General features: G+C 39.0%; 1 protein-coding gene across 4 annotated transcripts in view; it reads left to right on the forward strand.

The window, feature by feature from the left end:
• The window catches only part of IQGAP2 (IQ motif containing GTPase activating protein 2), a 283,664-nt gene that overhangs the window by 155,463 nt on the left and 105,240 nt on the right, over positions 1 to 22,961 (forward strand). For 3 of the 4 annotated variants that reach the window (XM_005858052.2, XM_014549911.1, XM_005858054.2), the window contains 5 exons: positions 4,145 to 4,221; positions 15,099 to 15,166; positions 15,571 to 15,684; positions 16,549 to 16,727; positions 20,118 to 20,205. In XM_005858052.2, coding sequence (XP_005858114.1) covers positions 4,145 to 4,221; positions 15,099 to 15,166; positions 15,571 to 15,684; positions 16,549 to 16,727; positions 20,118 to 20,205 — 526 coding nt within the window. Of the gene's footprint in view, positions 1 to 4,144; positions 4,222 to 15,098; positions 15,167 to 15,570; positions 15,685 to 16,548; positions 16,728 to 18,099; positions 18,324 to 20,117; positions 20,206 to 22,961 lie in introns of those variants that run through there. The other variant, XM_014549912.1, reaches the window with a different exon arrangement.

A 22,961-nucleotide genomic window follows, 5' to 3' on the forward strand; every position in this document is an offset into this window, starting at 1 on the left:
GTCATCCTTAGCACTGCTGCAGAGGCGGGAGAGCCTCCTGCCACCACTGCTGTGCTCACCTGCCGTGAGCCCGGCTTCTGGATGAGCGGCACTCGCCTGTGAAAGTGCACTGATCATCAGGGGGTAGCTCCTGCGTTGTCTGCCCCCTGGTGGTCAGTGTGCATCATAGTGACCGGTCATTCTGCCATTCAGTCAATTTGCATATTAGCCTTTATTATATAGGATGATTGGCAGACTAGGTATGTTAATGCAATAGATTGCCTTATTGCCTCAGGAAAGGCCTATACAAAGTAATAAATGGCAAGAACTCAGAATGAAGTATGTGTACAGGTCAAGAGCAGCCATGCAGAAGTGAATATAAATTAAACAAGGTCAGAACAAACTTTAACTGGTAGATAGTTGATTTAAAATAGCCACCTCCCTTTTTTGTTTGCTATTTATACCTATGATTCCTAATCTCATTGCATCACTACAAATTATTATTACAAATATATTTTTATAAATTATTGCTACAAATCATTGTATCACTATACATTTTAAAGGCCAGGGGGTTATAGCTCTTACTCCTGAAATAGATCTTTTAAGTAAAACTCATTCAGCAAATATTCAGAGCTTGTTAAATTCAAAGGGCAGGCACCCATCAGCCTCTGCAACAGACAGGCAAATAGGGGAAATGAAGAAATAATTACGTTTGATAGAAATTGTAGAGCTATTTCTTAAACATCTTATTTTGAAATAATTATAGAATCACAGGAAGTTGCAAAAATAGTACATCTGCGTGTACCCTTTATTCAGCTTCCTCCAGCAGTGACAGCTCATAACTGTAGTAAATCATAAATTGGCATTGGTGTATTAATGTTAACTAGACTACAGACTTTATTCAGTTTTCACCATTTTATATGCATTCACGTGTATGTATGTGGGGGGTTCCATTCAGTCCATGAACAGGTTTGTGTGACCATCACCACAATCAAGGTGCAGACCCCACAGAGGAGTGCCCTTTATATTGTGTCCCTCTCCCAGCCCTGTTCCCAGACCACCACTGATCCGTTCTGTCATTTTGACAATGTTATAAAAATGGAATCATACAGCCCTAACCGGTTTGGCTCAGTGGATAGAGCATCGGCCTGTGGACTGAAGGGTCCCAGGTTCGATTCTGGTCAAGGGCATGTACCTTGGTTGCGGGCACATCCCCAGTAGGGGGTGTGCAGGAGGTAGCTGATCGATGTTTTTCTCTCATCGGTGTTTCTAACTCTCTATCCCTCTCCCTTCCTCTCTGTAAAAAATCAATAAAATATATTTTTTAAAAATGGAATAATATAGTAGATTACCTGCAGCAATTGCCTTTTTTCATTAAGCATAACGCCCTCGCTGCCCTCGAGATCCATCAAGGGGTTTTTTTTGTATTTTTTTAAATACATTTGTATTGATTTCAGAGAGGAAGGGAGAGGGAGAGAGAGATAGAAACATCAATGTTGAGAGAGAATCATTGATCGGCTGCTTCTTGCACGTCCCATACTGGGGATCGAGCCCACAACCTGGGCATGTGCCCTGACGTGGAATCGAACCATGACATCCTAGTTCATAGGTCAATGCTCAACCACTGAGCCATGCTAGCTGGGCCATCAGGTTTTTGTATGTATCGATAGTTCATTCCTTTTGTATTGCTTAGTATGGACAGCTATTTCAAAGAAACTAATTAGGAGTGGTTTAGCTTGAAGACAAATCAGTAGCTACTGAATAATTAAGACCTGTGTTGTTGTTATTATTAATCCAGGTTTGCAATTTTAAAACACAACAACAACAACAACAAAACAAAAGATTCCTTAATGTAAATTATGCTTGGCTATTTTTAATATATTTTTTGCTGATATCTATTTTAGTTCAGCTTATTTCATCTCAAAATAGTCAATAGGGATTTCTTTTATCCTGCCATTTTTATTCTTTTCCCTTCTCCTAAAATGCCCAGAACATTAAATGCCATTCCCTTCTGGGCACTAGTTATAATACAGAATTCATATTTCTAGATTGTGATTTAGCAAGTACTAACTAGGGATTAGGTGTAAACAGATTAATAAAGCAAGAAATTCCAATAGGATTTTTTCTATGTAAGGCAACATACTTTAGATTAGGGTAATTTCATTATGTTTGATAGATTTGATTTAAACCTTTTTCAATTGTGTATATGTAGGGCCAGGCTTCCCTTGATTTTAAATCGAGCAAGTAATCCACATAGCAGATTCTATTTTTATTTTAGAAGATTCTATTTTAACACTGATTTTTGTTGTGAAGTCATTGATTCATTACATTTCAAGATGAAAAACCAACAGTGTACTGAATGGACTGATGTATTTGCTATTCAATCTTCATTTATCAGAATTAAGTGCTTACTCTGTGCTCAGCATCATGCCAGATCCTGGGGACACAGTGCTGAATAAAACATTGTGAACCATGAACTGATCCCATCTCCTTGCTTTATAATGACTTTCCAGGAAAAATAAGTAGAAAAGTAATTGTTTAAAGAAATGGGAGGGACCAGTTGTTGTCCTCTGCTTACATATAGAACTTTAAACCTGGTCACATTCTCCTGAATTGAGAGTCTTCCTCTCATTGGCACTTTGTTAGCAAATGTGTTAAAAGATAGTTGGAAAGACCTTTGAAATTGCCCAGGCTATAGGCATTTCTTTAAGTGCTCAGTGACTATACATTTGTATCTCAAGAAACTTTGCTTTCTTTCTTTTCTCAGCCTTTTCCAATGTCCAACAGAACATTTCACTTGAGTATCAAATATCACCTATGGTACATGACTTTATTTTTATTCCAAATTTTATAAAATGTTTACTGAAAGCAAGTGATACCAATATGCTTATCTTAATCTTAGAAGCTTCGAGCCTCGTTATTCATTTTGTAGTGCTTAGGAACAGGTAAGTTTGGTGCCCCATTCTAAAATGTTTCTTATTAGGCTGTTAATTTCCAGCTTAAGAATATTGTAAACAGCCCAGCTGGTATGCTTCAGTGGATTGAGCATCGTCCCATGCATACCTGGGTTGCAGGCTCAATCCCTGGGGGGTGGGGGGGAGCATGCAGGTGGCAGCCAATCAGTGTTTCTCTCTCATCGATGTTTCTGTCTCTCCCTTTTCCTTCCCCTCTCTCTAAAAATCAACTTAAAAAAAAACATTTTTAAAAAGAATAGTGTAAATTGGTTTTAAAAGCCTTAATGTTCTAACCTTTCAATCTAGTAACTTAATATTTAGATGTTTATCCAAAAGAGCTAATTAGGTGTTCAGAAAATGCAGGGATGTTCATTGCAGTGACTTATAATAGGGGAAAAATTAGGGACAAAAAAAAAAGGTGCAACCATGGGGAACTGGTTAAATAACAGTTAAAATATGAAAGAATCATGCATCCATTAGAAATAATATTCTTACAGAATAAAAAAGGGGTCATGTTCTATTAAGTGTTTTAAACAGGCTATGATATGTGCAGTTTTATTTTGAAATGCATCCATGCAAGCATAAAAATATCAGAGACATATATAGAAAAAGGACTGGAAGGAAGTATCCCCAAATGCTAATAGTGACAGTCTGGAGGTGGGATTATAGGTATTTTTCCTTCATATTTTACCTATTTTCCAGAGTGTATTCAGTGAATATATTACTTTAAGCAGAAAAAAGTATCCATGTATGTATATGCATGTTTATAGAACTGGGTAGCTAAGTTCTTAACAATGTGGTAAAATGCTGAAGAAGGACATCCTTCTCAAGCCAGCGGACCTCTGGGCAGTCACAGGAGTGACTCCATTGTAGAAAGCAGAGTCCAGATGGGCTCAAGCCTTGGGAAAAGAAACTGCCCCGTAACTAACCATGTGGACACAGCCTTCTTGGAGTGGCCGGCTGGGAACCTCCCACTCCTATCACCCCTACGCACACTCTCCTGAACCACTAGGTGGCGTGCTGTCAGTCAGGGGACCAGATGCAGTGATTGGTCCTCCTGTAGAAGAAGATGAAGCAGTAACTAAGAGATTCTTCTGCTTGTAAATAAATACAGAACAGCAAGGACAATCAACGTAGGATCGTTTGGGAGAAGTACAATAATTTTGTGAAAAGCAAAACATAATAAAAACATTGTTTCTTTTGTTTTCCAGATATTTTATCCAGAAACAACAGATGTCTATGACCGGAAAAACATACCAAGAATGATCTATTGTATTCACGCACTAAGGTGGGAAAATACAACTAAAAGTCTAGAAAGTAAATTTAAATAAAACTAAAATTTTAATTTTGAAAGAGATCTTAAATTATTTTAATGACTCAAGAACTTTTATTAGATTGAGTTATTTTAAATTTGCCAGAACAAAATTAAAATAATTGTCATGTAAAAACAGTCTTTGAACTTGAAAAATATTTTGATGATTTTAAATCTACATCAAAATAGAAAACTAGAAAATGAGTGAAAGATGTATAAGTATAATAAGAAAATTTAAGTTGAAACTTCTAGGAAATCTAATAGAGTGCTACAATATTCTTCAGATATGATGAAGTTTATATAGCAAAAATATATCAAATGAGCAGCTATAATGGTCATAATTTTGGTTTTGATACTCTTAAAATTATTAGTTTGGTTAAATTCTTATCACAGATTAATAAAATTCCATATGATTTTTGTTTGCTTTGTTCGATACCTATTGTAAGGGTAAAGAAGACACTTAGAAGTTGCTTTAAATTAATCAAAGGAAGATACATTCATTGTTTTTTTTTGTGTCCATCTTTGTCTTTTGTTGTTTGTTATCTTGAAATCTATTTTGTCAGCTCTAAGTATGGCTACACCTGCTTTTCTGTGGATGTTATTTGCTTGGAGAATAATTTTCTACTCTTTTACTTTGAATCTACCTTTGTCTCTCCAGTTTAGATGTGTCTCTTGTAGGCAGCATATGGTTGGGTTTTGTTTTTTGATGCACTCTGCTACTCTGTGCCACTTTATTGGTGAATTCAGACCATTTACATTTAGGGTAGTTATTGACGTATGATGATTTCCTATAGTCTCTCCAGTTAGATGTGTCTCTTGTAGGCAGCATATGGTTGGGTTTTGTTTTTTGATGCACTCTGCTACTCTGTGCCACTTTATTGGTGAATTCAGACCATTTACATTTAGGGTAGTTATTGACGTATGATGATTTCCTATAGCCATTTCATCTTTTGTTTTCTGGTAGCTCTGTGCCTCCATTGGTTCTTTTCCTTTGTGTTTCTGGCTGTTGTTTTTGTTTGGTGGTTTTTATACTTCTTTCTACTGTTTCCTCTTTTTTTAAGATATGTATCCTGGTTTGGGGATTTTTGTGTGTGCTTACCATTAGGTTTATAAAAAATAAACTTGCATATATATCATAGCTTTTTTTCTTTTGAGTGTATCTGGTCTTCATCTTCCTTTGCCAGTTCAGACCTTTACCCCCACCCTTTTTATGTTTTGTTGTCACTAATTATTCCTGTTTATGCTGTAAGTTTTAGTGATCTTACTAGTGTATTGATCGTGTATTCTTTGTTTCAGGTATAATAACTCCCTTGAGTATTTTCTATAATGAAGGTTTTCTGATGATAAAAATCCCTCAGCTTCTGTATGTCTGGGAATGTATTTATTTCTCCTTCATATTTAAAGGATAATTTTGCTGGGTATATTATTCGTGGCTGGTAATTTCTCTCTTTCAGATGTTTGAATAATTGGTCCCACTCTCTTCTGGCTTGTAGAGTTTCTGCTGAGAAGTCAGATGATATTCTGATGGGTTTTCCTTTGTAGGTCACTTATTTTTTCCCCCTGGCTACTTTGAAATTTTTTGTTTGTCATTAATTTTTGGCAGCTTTAATTACAAGTGCCTTGGAGATAGTCTCTTTGAATTGAGGTAACTAGGTGTTCTGTTTGTTTTTTGGATTTGAGGATCTAGTCTTTCCAAAGGTTTGGGAAGTTCTCATCCACTATGTGTTTGAATAGACTCTCTGTTCCATGCTCCCTCTCCTCCTCCTCCAGAATCCCTAAAATTCTAATATTGCTTTTTCTGATGGAGTCAGTTAATTCTCATAGAGCTCTTTCATTTTTTTAATTTTTTATGCTCAGGTCTCTCTCTTCTTCCCTCTGCATCATTTCAGATTCCTATCTTCAATATCACTCATTCTTTCCTCCATCTGGTTGACTCTGTTTTCTGTGCTCAGTAGTTCACTCTTAATCTCCTTAATTGCATGCTTCATTTCCAGGATTTCTGATTGTTTCTTTTTTAAAGTTTCAATCTCTTTGGTAAAGTGCTCATTTTGTTCATTGTTTTCTGAGTGTATTGAATTGCTTCTCTGTATTATCTTGCATCTTGTTGAGTATTTTCAGAACTACAATCTTGAAATCTCTGTCATTAATATCACATATGTTCCAGCTTGCTTTCTGGAAATTTTTCACTTTCCTTCCGGTCATCCATGTTACTGTGGTTATTCATATTATTTGCTGTCCTCCTTTGCTTATGCATTTATTTCTGAAGAGGTCTTTCTACTCATTTCCAGTAGATGGTGCTGAATCACAAGATTTTTTACTCTGTGATCTTCCAGTCTCGAATCTCTGGAGCTTCGGGGGTGGGGTTTCTTTTGCCCTCACCATAATGGCGTCCCACAAGCACCCCTCCTGGGGATCAGTCACAGAGGGAACAGCTATTCTATTGCAGCAGCTCTTGGTTTACAGATAATATGCTCCTGGACCCAACTCCAAGGGCAACAGGAGGTGAGTTTTGGAGTCCACATGGAGACAGGGCTCTGTGGTTTCGTTTCTTTCTCTGAAACACCACCGCCTGGATCAACAGTGGAGAGTTGCATGGCAGAACCTTGTGCTCTGTCAAGCATCTGCTGACTTAGACACTGTTCTCTCCCTTGCCACTTGCCCTGCTGGGCTGCCCCACCCCTGCAGCTCTGTTCCTCCTGGCCAAAGGAAGTGCCTGTGACAGCGGCTTTCTCCCCTCTTCCGGCTAAGCCGTGACTCCCAGCTGCAGGGCTGCAGCCCATCTGCGCTTTGCTCCCTTCTCATCTCCCCCTTTATTCCCAATTGCCCACCTCTAGATGTTTCAATGCACAGGTCTCGCAGGCATGCATCTGTGTTGAGCAGGGATTTCTTTGCTGGATTATAGTTGGTTAACTAGTTGACATTTCAGGGGGAGAGGACAAGGGGCTCTCTCATGCCACCATTCCTGTGACATCACTCTTCCCCATTCATTGTTTAAAAGCAGTTGTTTGAGAAGTTAATTTTTGAAATGTTGACATGTCTGCTAGGTCACAGATCACTTTTTTATCTTAATGGCCTGGAAGAAATGTGATTTTTACATGGTAGCAAAAATGATTTTAAAAATGCATTTTGTGACTCTTGTCTTGTGTGTACACAGGTAATGGCTGGAAGGCTTCATGTCTAATTAAGTTTTAAATTTCTTTTAGAACATCTGCCTTATGTTTATATCACTAGAAGTCATTTTCCTGGCAGCATCTTCTGCCTAGAGGTTTATATTAACTTCTTCCTGGCTCTTTCCTCTCCAAAGGAAAAGGTTTCTATAATAATTCATTGCAATTCTGGCCTACTAGAGAAGAATTTTAATTATGTCCTATAATTTGACTTTTCCCTGATCAGTACTTATGAGATTTCTTTGGAAGATGGCAGTTGCTAGAAAGATAGGCCAAATGTAGGTGCCTTTTCTATGACTTCTTTTCCTAATAGTTTAGAAATGGGGGGAAAACATTTCTATGCCTGCTTCCTCATTGGTGGCCAGTGTATCATTATGCCAGCAAGTTTTCTAAAAGCTTTTTTTTGCGAAAGTGCTTATTTTGAGGAATATTTTCCAAAGTGTTGTCCAACATTTTTTGTCACATATTTTTCAGCACTTAGTATGATCACTTACCACTATGGTTAGTACTGTTTTTGTGGCCTGCTAAGCCAGCCACCGTTGGTTAATGTCATTATCATATCCACGCATCATTGTGCTGATGTCCAAGTCTGCAGCATGCTCCTGGGGTGTCTTGTAGAAGCTTACATTGATGTCCTGAAGTGGACCCCTGGGGCATTACTGTTAAGCAGCTTGTAAAGAACTGGTGTCCTAAGTTCCTTTCTGGTGTTGTCAGTGTTCTACAGAAGTTATGTAGAGCCGCACTGTGGCTGGCAGTGTGTTTGCCATTGTTTTAACGATGGCGAGAACAGTTTGGTAAACAAAGACAGAAGAGCAGCTTCTTCCTTATCATTGCCAGTGGCCTGCTGATGTTGGTGTCATATGTTCTAGGACTGTTTTTCTCAGTTATCCAGTTACTGATCATGGAGTTTCCGTTACTGTTACCTATCCTGGGGCAGATGCCTGTGGAGCCTGTCATTCACCAGATCTGACGTTACGTAGGATCTTAAAGCAGTATTTACTTGATAAACAGCATTCCCTGGGAGAATCTCCTTTACTTTTCTCAGCTCTAAACTTAATGTCTGGCTGCTTCTTGATATGGCATGCGGAAGTCTCAATTGTATCTGAATTGTTTTTAATCAAACCTTTTTCCTGTGATGGTTGAGAATGCAGTCAGTTACCCAAATGCGGCTGATATTCTGCTCTGCTGGGCAAGACACACTTGGAGGCTGGGCAGCAGAGCTCTTTAATAAGCACGGTGGATTTGCCCTTGCTACATAATTAGAAGCAATGCTGGGAATGAACATCTATGCCTTCAGCCTTTATATTCTGGTTACAGATATAACAGTGTTGCTGGTATAAAGCATTGTTGTTATCTGATAAAAAATTAAGCAGGTCAGAAGTTCTGATTATAGATCAGGAGCCAGGCAGGCAGAGCCCCCCGGTACCCAGGCACTGCCTTCCTCTTACCCCAGCCTGTGGGCCTTACTTGATCTACAAAGTTAGCTCTTGGCCCTGCAAACGTGTCTCTGTCCCTGTCTTTTAGATTAGGATCTAACTGCTCATCACGACCCCCTAGCTTCCTGTTTGTATCTGCCTGCCCCTTCCTTACCTTTCTACTTTACTTCTGACCCCAGGCTCCTTGCCTGCCACTCATTGTACTTTTTGTCAGTTCAGCTGGGTGACCTGAGTCCAGACACCAGTGAATGTTAGCACAGCAGCCTCAGAGGAAATCCTCAATCTTTGCCTAATGTAGAGACCTCAGGGATGGGTGGCCTCGTTCTTTTTTCAAAGAAATGCTTTTTTATTTTCTTATTTAAAATATGCTCATTGGGGAAATATTAGAAAATTTTAAAAGAATATTAAAGGAAAAGCCAAAGTACCCATTGTTTCAACACCAATTGAGAACCACTATGTGTGATGGGAATCTTTAGACTTAGAATGTGTATATGGCATGTTTTCCATTTGTGGCTTCATTTGGAATGTTTTAAAGTCTGTGCCATGAAAAGGAGCCAGTTCAAGAAGTGAGAACCTTGCTAATACTACGGATTTTTAACTGTCTGGAGGCTGTTTATACCTATGGAAGAACACTTTTGCATGCTGTTTATTTATCAGTATGTCAATAAACTATTAAATGTTGAAACATGCGTTGTAAAATTTAATTCCTTTAAACAATTAAATTTAGTAGGCCTGATTTTTTTTGAACACTTCACATACCTGGAAGTACAGGTGAAATGCCCAGATACGTTATTACAGACTTACCACACTTCAACCTATTCTGAAAGATCCACTCTACAACTTTCACTCATTTCATTATACACTAATTTTGACTCATCCGAGGACTATAACATTTTGATACCTACCAAGAGTTGACATGCTCTTACGGGCACCAGACACAAAGAAAACCCTATGAACTTGCCCAGGTTACAGAACATGGTGCCAGTTTGAGTTCCCAGGTGAGTCAGACCCTGGCTACAGTCATCGGGCTGAACTTGACTTGTGAAATCAATCAGACCTTTTTTTCTTTACTTTTCAGTATATGGCTTTCAGGTAGGTTCTTACCCTCCCCCCCCTCAACCCCCGTCACCCAGAAATGATTTACTTCCATGCCTTGTTTGGCCAGTGTTACAGAACCCATTGTCCTGTCAGAATGATGCATTGGCCTGATCTGTTAACGTTATTAAAAGCTTATGTATGCCTTTTGAATATTTTCTCAAAATTAGCTGGGCTTTCTAGAGGTTTCTCCCTGAGGAGATGAGGGATGGACTCTACCTGATGCAGTTCGGGTCACTTGGCTGATCTCAGGTCATGTTTCTGGATCCTTTCTCTGCTTGACCATCAGTGCCAAGCCCTCTTTCCACCTGGCTATTTCTGTCACCACCTGTGCTCCTCAGTCCTTATTTGGGACACTTCCATGGTTTTCTAGGACTGTTTGGCTTACTCAGAGTTCCCGGTACTTACTCTTTTTGTAGCATATATGTAGTGTATACCATATAGAAACAAGTATATATCTATACTCTGTAGACAGAAAGAAGCACCCATATTTTAATAACACTTTCCAACTTGTTAAAATCAATGTAAGTGATCATGTGTGTCTTATTTTATCTATTACAACTTCCTTTTTGTATACTTCATGCCGTTCTCTTTTGATTGTTTTTGAACTGGCCTTTCATAGACTTCACCAACATGCATGTTTTCTTTTCCAATGGACCACACTGGTCCAGCCGGGTCACCTTTCGTCCTTGGAGCACTGTCCCTGACATTCCTTGCACTATCCTTGCTTTGTGCTCACAACGGGCTGTTCCTGTCCTGTCCTGGTTATTCCTGCTTTATGACATGGAGTCAACTACCCTCCAAGGAATCCTTTGCAAGTCGTGTATCCAAAATGATGTTTCTGGTGTAATAGGTTAGGGTTCTGGATTCTGCTCTTTTTACTGCATAAAGTTTATTTGACCATTAAGAGTCTACTCCACGGACGACAACAAGCTGAAGATGTGTGTCTCCCCTCTGTGTAAGGACACTGCTCCTGCTGCAGACTTGGGAGCTGCTGTCCCCGCAGTGTTTTCAAATGGCACATTCAGGGCTTGCATATCTGAAAATGGCTGTGGCAGACTCACTTCTGGTTGGCCAGTTCCTAAATACCCGACTGCTCTGTGAAGAAGGGCTCCTCTACCCACTCTCACAATGCCAAGTGGCTGCCTTGATTAGCAGGTGGCCTTTGAACCCGTTCCTCAGGCTAATGCTATTGCATAACTCCCCTGCCTTATATCCCCTTCCCTTAAGACCCTTTCCTAATAAGAAACTGACGGTTACCTTTTGCCAGATTGATTGCATCTCTGGCAGGGGACATATTTGCATGTATAAATAAGCTTCCTAAAGATAGTGCCTTAACCCAAAGGATAGACTGCTCTCAGGAGGGATATCTGCAGGCGGCAGTGTTTGGGATTAGGGTGTGGAGGGCAGTTGCACCTTCCATATCTTTCAAGTCACTTCCTGTTCATACTTCTCTTCATGCTTTGCACCATCTCTTCTCTTTCTGTCTCTCGTTAGTACGGTGGCTCTCTGTCTGTCCTGCTAAATGCCAAGCTCGGTGAGGCTGTGAAGCATGTCTCTACCCAACACAGCACATACACCACTGACTCCACTGAAGCCTCTGCATCTGTATCTTTAATTTTCCGGTTGGTTTCACTGATTTCCCAATGATGAGTCTGCCTCAGGATTTCTTTGATTTTTTTTTTTTTTTACTGAACATTGGATTTTGACAAGATACTGGCAGGGATGTATGTGACTAAGATGGGAAAATAATTTGGTTCAGTAGATAAAGCCATTTCAAACATGGAGTCAGTGAGGGGAAATAGTCAAAGGTTCTTAGTGTTGAGAGTGGGGAGACCACTGTGGTAGGTTATTAAGTGTATAGGAAGGACATTTATTTAACAGGATAATAATAATAATAAAGACAAAGGCTAACGCTTACTGAGCTTTTCATTATATGCCTGGCCATGTTCAAGGTGCTTTACAGGTGTAATCTCATTTAATCCTTCTCACATACCTATGAGTACATACTGTTATTAATCCCATTTTATAACCCAGACAACTAAATGGTCACACAGCTAGTAACTGGCAGAGTCGAGACTGCAAGCCAGACTGTGACACCAGAACCTGCACTGTTGCTGACTCAGCCTGTCATTGGCTTCAGAGGGGAGTCAAGTGTTTCCTACTGCGAAGAAAATAAAAAGAGCAGTGGCATCAGACTGGAACTTCAGCAAGGGTCTTTAAACTGTTATATTTAGGATTAGAGGCCCAGTGTACAACATCCGTGCACTGGTGGGGGGTCCCTCAGCCTGGCCTGCACCCTCTCACAGTCTGGGACCCCTTAGCACTGCTGAGGAGGCGGGAGAGGCTCCCACCACCTCCGCTGTGCTCGCCAGCCATGAGCCTCATCCTGTGGGAGCACACTGACCACCAGGGGGCAGCTCCTGCATTGAGCATCTGCCCACTGGTGGTCAGTGCGTGCGTGGGTGTCATAGCGACCGGTCGTTCTACTGTTCAGTCGATTTGCATATTAGGGTTTTATTATATAGGATAGTTTTTAATGAAGACTCGCTCATGGAACTTAGAACTGGGAGGACCTTGGGAAGTTATTTTAGTCCAGATCCTTCACTTCCTAAATGAGGGGCTGGAAGCTTGGGATTTGCTGAGAGTCGCACATCTAGATATTGCCAGTCTTGGGGCCAGGATCCCGGGCTTCTGATCCCAGTCCTGTGCTCTTTCAAGTCAGCCATGAGGCTTTCATTTACAAATATGTCACATATTATAGCATAAAATGAAGTGCACATGACGTGATCCAGAAAAGCTGAAATAAATTCAGCTCTTGCCTTTTAAGTTTGCATTTCATTACTATAAACCTTTTAATGTATACATTGAAGTACTAGAAAAAACCCTAATAGAACTTTTTAAAAAACTTTCCTGCTTCCTGGATTTAAACTGATATTATTTGTACCAAAAGGAGCACATGGGCCGGTGAGGCTTGGCTACCTTGGGAGCACTCCTCTGTTGCTGCCTCACTCAGCACACAAGTGCACTACCTTGTTGTAGGATAGGAGGATCGCTGTTTCACACCAAGTGTTTTCTTATACGTGGGAAGGGATGCTGACATTAATTCCACAGCTTTCTTTGGAATGCTCTCAACCTTTTGTGTTGGCTGTTAGGCACTAAAGGTACTTAATAAGTTCAGTGTTGAAGAGCTACAAGAAGTTGGTGCTTTTATATTGGATGGTTTGTGTGTGTGTGTGTGTGTTTTTAAGATTAAGACTCTGAATTTCCTGTATGCTTCAGGTAATGAATGGCTCATCTGAATGTGAATGCTTGGGAAGGGGCCAGCTGCTGTTGCTGATTCTTTTCAGCCTGGGAACAGTGTCTAAGTACAAGTTTCCTAGTAAACGTTGCCCCTTTGAGTAATCTGCTTGAAAACACCTCCCATACAGAGATTTGGTATAAAACCTCCACACTGTGAAAAGCAGTCCTTTTAAAGAATAGTTTAAACCTCAACATTAGAGACAGTGTTAAAAACTGAAGCCAAATAAAATATATACATTAGCATTTTTAATAACTTTCTTTGGTGAAAGTATGTATATGCAAATGAGATTTCTACCTAATCCATACTAGTTTAAGAAAATCTGATTTTAAATTTAAAAGCGAAGATTCTTCCATCTGAAAGTGGTAATTTCTCAGCACCACCTAGTGGTAATTTTTAACTAAACCAGAATATTTGCTGATTGTGAGATTTATATTAGTATTACAGTGAGGCCCTGGCTGGGTAGCTCAGTTGGTTAGAGTGTCATGCTGATAGGCCAAAGTTGTGGGTTCAATCCCAGGTCAGGGCACATACAAGAATGAACCAATGGATGTATGAATGGGTGGAACCAACAAATCTATGTTTTTTTCTCTCTTTGTCTCTCTATCTCCAATCAATAATTTTTAAAAATAACACATTACTTGAAATAATTTGTGTTAAAAGACATTTTGTAAGTGTCTCCTACTTAAATTTTACTGTCACATTTTCAACATTTCTCCCATTGAATTATTTTTATAGTTTTCTTTGTAGATGAGTTCAGGTACATTTTGTAATGTAGTTATAAAAAGGGAAGAGGAAAAATCAAGTACTGTGAAAGGAATTGTAGTGATACAATAATACATTTTTATTGTTTATGGAAAATATTCATAAGGTCTATATGGCTTGATTTTATTTTCTTCAAATTCTTTTGCAGCTTTACCATACCTACCTGTTTAATTCTGTTGATTTTTTTTTATTTCCTGTTACTAAAAAGGAACAAATGAAGAGGTTAATATTTCATTTTTTCCACATGATATGAGTTTTCTTTTAACTGGAATATTTTCCCCATGTAATACTGAGTTGAGAAGTTCATAAAATATTATGGTTTTGAAACTTTCAGCATACAAGTTTTAATTATAGTGACTTGTGTAGCATCAACCTTGGGTCGTAAAGTCTTTCGAGGCTGTGCAAATAGCTCATATCCCTGATAATCTCTAAACATCTAGAATTTAATAGGAATGTATCCTGTCTTTCTATGAATTATGAATACATAATGCCTATTTTACATTGAAGATTGTTCAGAGTCTAATATGTTTTTCCTTTGTGGATAAGATACGAATATTATGTTGGAATTTAATATTCACATTTCCATATGGTTAAAATGTCATTTGTTCTTTGTATTTTGGTTGTGGTTTTGAAGGAAAAGTGGGGAAACCAGAGAAAAGTAAATGCCCCCAAAACAACCCTAAAAATTCATTAATTGGTATTTCCTAAAGATATAGAAATGGCCAATACATATGTGCATGAAAAAAATGTTTACACTCACAACTAATAAAAGGAAATGGAGACTTGAATAATGGTTTATTACTTGTGTTTCTTATTCTGCCTATACGTGGATGACAGTTAGTTTAGCCTATGGAAGTGCTGTGTACTACGGAAGACCAGTTTTGGGGACTTAAACTGGGTTCTGATTCCAGTCCCACCAGGGACTTTGTGACCTCGGGGCTCAGTTTCCTCATCTATAAAATGAATGGATTAGATGAGACAATCTCTTAGGTCTTTCTCAACTAAAAAAGCCTTTCAGACTTAAGCAATTTCTAACTCTTAAGATTTATAATAATAAAGTTCCTGATAATTTTATGTTTTCTCTTTCAGTTTATATCTGTTCAAACTAGGAATAGCACCCCAGATCCAGGATTTGTTGGGCAAAGTGGACTTCACAGGTACTACTGTGTATCTTCATTATTTTTTACAATGTCTAAGAAAATGGACCGTACTTTTTTTTTTTATTGTGATAGTATTGACTTCCTTTACTCCTCTATGTGGGGCAAGGGAAGAAGCATTATTTTGTACTCAACCAGGTTCCTTTTCCCCATGTTTGGGAAATGAGAAGGTAAGGCTGGCTTCATCCTAAGGTTCTTATTTAGAAATGGCCCCACCTTCTTGATAAAGACATTTCTTTCTTTTTTAATAATGACATGCACTTTTTTTATTTTCTTTAATCAGAAGAATAAGCTCCACGTATCTGGGAAGGGGTCCCTAGGATGAAAGCATTTCTTGATATGAATATACTCCTTCCTGCCTCCATCTCTGTGACTCTCTCTAATTTGTTGTTGTTCTTTTTCAGAGGAGGAAATCAGTAATATGAGAAAGGAACTCGAGAAATATGGAATACAGATGCCATCTTTCAGCAAAATAGGGGGTATTCTGGCTAACGAACTGTCTGTGGATGAAGCTGCACGTAAGACTTTAAAATCTGGACCTGCCATTCACATCAGACTGACCTATACTTTGTTGGTTTTGGTTACAAGAAACAGAATTTTTAGACGATACTTTAAACCTCTCTGAAAGCTTTTATTATATGTATTGAAGATGGTTACTTTGAGCATATCAGAATATAGGTAATTAATTGATTTGGGACTTTAAACAGCCGCTTGTGCAATGTGGATTAAGAGGTTCTGGAGATATCTTCATTCTTCAAAATATTTCTTTACTCCTGTTGGTTTTGGTTACAAGAAACAGAATTTTAAGACGATACTTTAAACCTCTCTGAAAGCTTTATTATATGTATTGAAGATGGTTACTTTGACCATATCAGAATATAGGTAATTAATTGATTTGGGACTTTAAACAGCCGCTTGTGCAATGTGGATTAAGAGGTTCTGGAGATATCTTCATTCTTCAAAATATTTCTTTACTCTCTTTGTCCTTAGATTCTAGTGGTAGGGCGCATTACTGCATTGTCCTTTAGTGTTGCAAGTTAAGTTGCAGGCATCTCTTGGAATCAACCTGCTACTTTAAAAGTGTCCATGTTACCCTTAGAACCCCCAGGTGGTTGTCATAGCACTTGGTTCACATGAGTCATTCAGTGCAGGTTGAATAAATGAATGGGGATTATGTAACAGAGGCTGAGGCAGGCCCGAAGACAGATGGGCAGGTGGAGAGGTTTTCAGCGGGGTGCTCTGTGATGTGTCTGAGGCCTCTTTTTTGGTATGTTTACTGGGAGCCAACGAAGAAAGTAAACCAACTTAAGTGTATGCAGTGTCAGTGCAACTGTCCATGTTATCTTTTGCTGGTAAAAATCTTTTTTTCTCTCTCTTCTCAGTGCATGCTGCTGTTATAGCTATTAATGAAGCTATTGAAAAAGGAATAGCAGAGCAGACCATTATAACACTAAGAAACCCAAATGCAGTTTTAACTTTAGTGGATGAGAACCTTGCACAAGAATATCAGAAGGAACTCTGGGCAGCCAAAAAGGGAAAAGAAGAAAATGCAAAACTGAAGGTATTTAATTAAATTCTCAGTAATAAATATTACAGAATTTTTAGACGATACTTTAAACCCCTCTGAAAGCTTTTATTATTTGTATTGTAGATGGTTAACTTTGGCATATCAGAATATAGGTAATTAATTGATTTGGGACTTTAAACAGCCGCTTGTGCAATGTGGATTAAGAGGTTCTGGAGATATCTTCATTCTTCAAAATATTTCTTTACTCTCTTTGTCCTTAGATTCTAGTGGTAGGGCGCATTACTGCATTGTCCTTTAGTGTTGCAAGTTAAGTTGCAGGCATCTCTTGGAATCAACCTGCTACTTTAAAAGTGTCCATGTTACCCTTAGAACCCCCAGGTGGTTGTCATAGCACTTGGTTCACATGAGTCATTCAGTGCAGGTTGAATAAATGAATGGGGATTATGTAACAGAGGCTGAGGCAGGCCCGAAGACAGATGGGCAGGTGGAGAGGTTTTCAGCGGGGTGCTCTGTGATGTGTCTGAGGCCTCTTTTTTGGTATGTTTACTGGGAGCCAACGAAGAAAGTAAACCAACTTAAGTGTATGCAGTGTCAGTGCAACTGTCCATGTTATCTTTTGCTGGTAAAAATCTTTTTTTCTCTCTCTTCTCAGTGCATGCTGCTGTTATAGCTATTAATGAAGCTATTGAAAAAGGAATAGCAGAGCAGACCATTATAACACTAAGAAACCCAAATGCAGTTTTAACTTTAGTGGATGAGAACCTTGCACAAGAATATCAGAAGGAACTCTGGGCAGCCAAAAAGGGAAAAGAAGAAAATGCAAAACTGAAGGTATTTAATTAAATTCTCAGTAATAAATATTACAGAATTTTTAGACGATACTTTAAACCCCTCTGAAAGCTTTTATTATTTGTATTGTAGATGGTTAACTTTGGCATATCAGAATATAGGTAATTAATTGATTTGGGACTTTAAACAGCCGCTTGTGCAATGTGGATTAAGAGGTTCTGGAGATATCTTCATTCTTCAAAATATTTCTTTACTCACTCTGTCCTTAGATTTTAGTGGCAGGGCGCATTGCTACATTATCCTTTAGTGTTGCAAGTTAAGTTGCAGGCATCTCTTGGAATCAACCTGCTACTTTAAAAGTGTCCATGTTACCCTTAGAACCCCCAGGTGGTTGTCACAGCACTTGGTTCACATGAGTCATTCAGTGCAGGTTGAATAAATGAATGGGGATTATGTAACAGAGGCTGAGGCAGGACTGGAGACAGATGGGCAGGTGGAGAGGCTTTCAGAGGGGCACTCTGTGATGTGTCTCAGGCCTCTTTTTTGGTATGTTTACTGGGAGCCAACGAAGAAAGTAAACCAACTTAAGTGTATGCAGTGTCAGTGCAACTGTCCATGTTATCTTTTGCTGGTAAAAATCTTTTTTTCTCTCTCTTCTCAGTGCATGCTGCTGTTATAGCTATTAATGAAGCTATTGAAAAAGGAATAGCAGAGCAGACCATTATAACACTAAGAAACCCAAATGCAGTTTTAACTTTAGTGGATGAGAACCTTGCACAAGAATATCAGAAGGAACTCTGGGCAGCCAAAAAGGGAAAAGAAGAAAATGCAAAACTGAAGGTATTTAATTAGGTTCTCAGTAATAAATATAAAAATGAGTAGCTAGTTTGAAAAAAGGGGTTATTTTTAATTCAACTGGCTGTGGTCTCTGTAGCCACAGGCAACTGGTTTGTGAGAAGGGTAAGGGTGAAAGAAGATCTTGCACTATGGATAGAAATTGGGTTTCCTTTTATGATGAATATTGTAAGTTGCAAGGTTTTTAAGGTTATGCCATAAACTTCCTACCTCTCTGAAAAGTGTGAAAGTAGCAGCTAAAGCTCTTTCCTCGTTAGCACCACCTGCAGACCTTGTGTTGGCTGAGTTACCTGTAGGTTTATTAGTAGAGGTTAATAATTCAGTGTGGTGAAGTTTAGAGAGGATGTTTTGAGTCCACTCTCTTTCTATTTTCCCGATATCCACCCTCATACTGGAGGAAGATGTTTTCCTCCTTAGCAAGGCAGCCTGCTCCTGTTCCGAACTCCGCACCCCACTTCCTGCCTGGCTTGTGTTACTGAAGACTTTGTCTGCACTCAGCTTCCACTTGCTCCCAACTCTCCTCTCCTTAGGCTCTTGCCATGTCAGCTTCAGCTCCATTACCAAAAATGTGGCTGTGGTTCTCTGCATCAGTGAGTGTCTCTTCCTCCTCCCGCTAAGTGTGGGGCTTGACACTGACGTTGAGTCACTCCTGTCTCTGTTCTTCCTCAAGTAAGCTCATCCACTTGTTGAAGAAATCGCTCTCAGCTTCATAGCAGGCCCTCTACCGCCCCTCCCGATAACTTCATCTCGGTCCCACCGGCCTTGCCATTCACCATATCAGAAGGGTGTTCATCTCTACCCTGCCCTTCTCCACATGTGCCCTTGCCGACTTCCCTTTGGAAGGACTTCCACACTGCTTCGGAATGCTTTCCGTGTCCCCTGTGTCCTGTCCATCACTACATTCTGTGGCCTTTTCTTGCCAGGCTTACATCCACCCACCTACCTCTGTTCTCCTCACTCTTGCCTCAGCCCTGCCCCGCCTGACCTGGCCTCAGGACTCCTGCAGCACCTTCCTCAGGGGTCTCCGTGCTTCCTGTCACTCTCCAAGCCAACCCTTCTCGAAGCTAGAGGTTGCAAAATTAATCTTTAGCTATAGATCTGGTGTCATTTCACTGGAAACCTCCCCTGAGTCCCTACTGCCTACTGGGTTAAGTACAGGTCCTTTTCTTGTCCTTAAAAGGCCTCTAGGATACACACTCTACCTCACCGTGTTTTGGGCTGGCCCTGGACACACACACCCCATGCTGTATGCAGCCCACCGTGCCAGGCTTTCCCCACGTTTTTCACCAAATCCTGCTGACTACATCCTGCTCCCCATTCTGCCTTTAACATGACTCTCTCCCTCCAGCACTTCCTCATTTGCTGTCTCTTTTTAAAATTTTCTTTCCAACTAAGCATGTACCTCTCCTATAGAATGTATTCCATTGTACTATGTATATTCATTATTTGTGTTCTTGATTTTATTAGACTGAATCAAATGAAATTGCCTATATTTAACTGGTTTTGATATTCAAAAATGGCAATATCGAGGGGTCCAACATAATGTTTACATTAGAAAATTGGGCCTTTGCAGAAACTCACAGGGTCTGTTCATCTTTGCAGTCCTTGCTGGGCATATCTAACCATAGTGCCCTGCACAAAGCAGGCGCTCTGAAATGCTTCTATTGCGTTCACATGGATGTTAGTGAATGGTTTTTAACGCTCCTTGCATTTTTGCTTTTAAATATTGAGCTTTGGAAACATTTAGCCTCAGGAATCAGTGAAGACTTTGTTTTGCAGAATAACTGTATTTCAGAAGAAGAAAGAGATGCGTATGAAGAACTGCTGACACAAGCAGAAATCCAAGGCAATATCAATAAAGTCAACAGTAAGTAATGGATTCTACGAAAGAAATGGATACTTCTATAAGATATGAATATTCCTTGTCAGAGTCTCAGCAAAACTCTCAATTTGTACCCTTGTAAAACTGCCCTTGCATGATGAAAAATCCGCTAAATGTCAATGTTGCTCTTAATTAAGGTGTATCATCTGACAGTTTCCTATGGAGCATTTTTTGGTGATCCTGTCCCCAGTCCATGCAGAGTAGCTCAAGGTGTTTCATCATAGGTACAGTGTATGTCATATTTTGAACCTTTCCTTGATTGGTATAATACTGGAGGTTATTTAGTAAAATAGTATGACTTAAAGACTGTCATTCCTTGCCCATGATTATGTGATGGCATTCGATTGGAACTATAAAAGGTATTATTAACAGCTCTACTCTTTATTACTTAACAGTTATTAGTCTACAGTTTGTAAGAATTCTTTTCTTACATCTTGTGTAGCTTGTATGCAAGTGAGTGAACTTGACAGACCAATGAAATTGCATAGTGACAGGTTTACATCCATGTCCCTGAAACTCTGTGGAGTTGTACAGTTCGTTCTTCTTGTTACTTGGTTCAGTGTATGACCAGAAAACTCAGGTAATTAAAATAAGCATATGCAAGTTTAGATACATTAATCTCTTTATTAGTCTTTTCCCCCTTCTAATAAAATTTACATTTACTTGAAGCAGTAAGGAATTGTATTTGACATTTATTTCCCGTAGGTTAACCTAAATAATCCATATATATTACAAAATGAATACATGAAAGACCATTTAGCCCATTTAGTAAATCATGTGAAATGTCTGCCAAACCTAAATGTGGAGTATTTACTAATCACAACAGCCCTAAACCTTTTCCTTGATTTAACATCCTCTATGAGCTTTGGAGGTTCTTTATCAATCATAACACCTTCAAAACAATGCAGACCTACCTGTAGGTGTAACCCAGACGTTTGCTCCTAAGTTGCTGGTAGAGACTTCAAACAGTAATTAAAGAGGCCCAGAGAACCCTGATGTAAATATGTAGGAGTTAACAACTGAGTAGGTTTGAGAAGTTATCTCACACATACACTGCTAAGAGCTCTAGGGTAACTTTTTTTTAAGGGAATATCTTAACCTTGTGGGATGTGTATTTCTTTTATTCTTATTAAATATTGAGCATGTTGGTGATGATACATGAAGCACAATTTTAAGTTTCTCTTTCTGCTCTGTTTAAAAGCTGACAATTTCATTATGCTTGACATAAATGAATTACAGGAAGAAATTAATATTGCCAGTAAGACATCTGAGGTCCATAAGCTTAGTTCCCATAACCGTTTGCCATCCTTTATTTTGAAATGTTTATATCCACTAACATGGATTTATTTTTCATGTTAAATAAAATGCCTTGTGTAAATGTTTTAATACTTTACTCCATGACAAATTTATACTTATTTTTCCCCATTTTTAAATAAAAGGCCTGAGCTGATTTATACTGATATGATTTATAACCAGCTGAAATTATGAAGAGCATTGCAATGTTTGGTGGTTTTAAAGGTGCAGAACATGATTATTCTGAAGTTTTTTATCTCTTCCTATCTGAAAATGTATAGTCCAGTAGAACTAAACGTAGTCTTGGAAAAAAACTCAAAAGCATGCTTTAGTCCGTGACATGACAATGAGACAATTGTATGCTTTAAAATATGTACGTTTACAGCTACTTGACAAGCTTTTCCCCAACCATTGAGGTTATGATATTAAAATGTTAAGGTGGTCCACATTCGTAGCAGCCATAGATATAGCATAAGTGACCGCCTTGACGGTAATGCCACCAGCCCTGTCGTCAGTTTTGTTTGAACTACAATTATTTAACTTTTGGGTTTGGCACGTGCATTCCATTCATTACATGACCTATTTTGTTAAGGTCAGGGCTGGAAATTTTGTTAAATGCACAGTGTAAAAGAGTGGTTAAGCTTACTTTATTTTCTTTTTAGAAGTACTGATGCATTAAGAGTGCTTTAAGGGTGTGATTTTTCCGGTAATATTTTACCCTCCAGTTGTGTAAATTCATCTAATAGAGTTTTCAGAGGTGATGCAGGATCCCATCCAAAGTAATCAGAGACACAGTGGAAAGGTCTCAGATAACTTTAACGGAACAGCAGACATCACAACCAAACCCTGACCTTCCTTTCTGGAATTCTTTCATTTGTCATATTAATTCTAAGAATAGAAACAAGTGTTTGGGTTCTTAGGATCCTTTAGAATTAGTGTATGTTTTCTGGGATTGTGGCATGAAAGATTGCATTCGTTGTATTTCCTGCTTTTGAATGATGTCTCTTAGTTGAAAGGTTATTAAGGATAGCTCCTTGAAAATTTAGTTAGAGAAGATAAATGGTTATCTGTTGGAAAGGGTTAGAATAATCTTAGTTGTGTATTAGGGAGACAGACGAACCCTTGAAAAGCTCTAGAAATGTATGGGGTCTGTGTTTTTTCTACTTCCCTGACGTCTTCTTTACGGAGCAAAATCCTGCCTGTTCTGTCTGCTTTGCTGTTGCCTGGTGGCTGAGTTCACTACTCATCCTTCCATTTGGTCAGCAATTCCTTTCTGTTTTCTGAAAACGATGCTGAATCTACTGTTTCAAGCACCCTCAGTTTGGTCACTAAAATTCAGATCTTGTAATCTGAACATTGCATCTGGTAGAGACATCACAGAGCTTACAATTCAGGCAGCTCATGTCCACCAAGGCATTTCTGTGACCAGGGCCTTTTTATTTAGATTA

The sequence above is a fragment of the Myotis brandtii genome, unplaced genomic scaffold (assembly GCF_000412655.1).
Source record: "Myotis brandtii unplaced genomic scaffold, ASM41265v1 scaffold115, whole genome shotgun sequence".
NCBI classification, from domain to species: domain Eukaryota; kingdom Metazoa; phylum Chordata; class Mammalia; order Chiroptera; family Vespertilionidae; genus Myotis; species Myotis brandtii.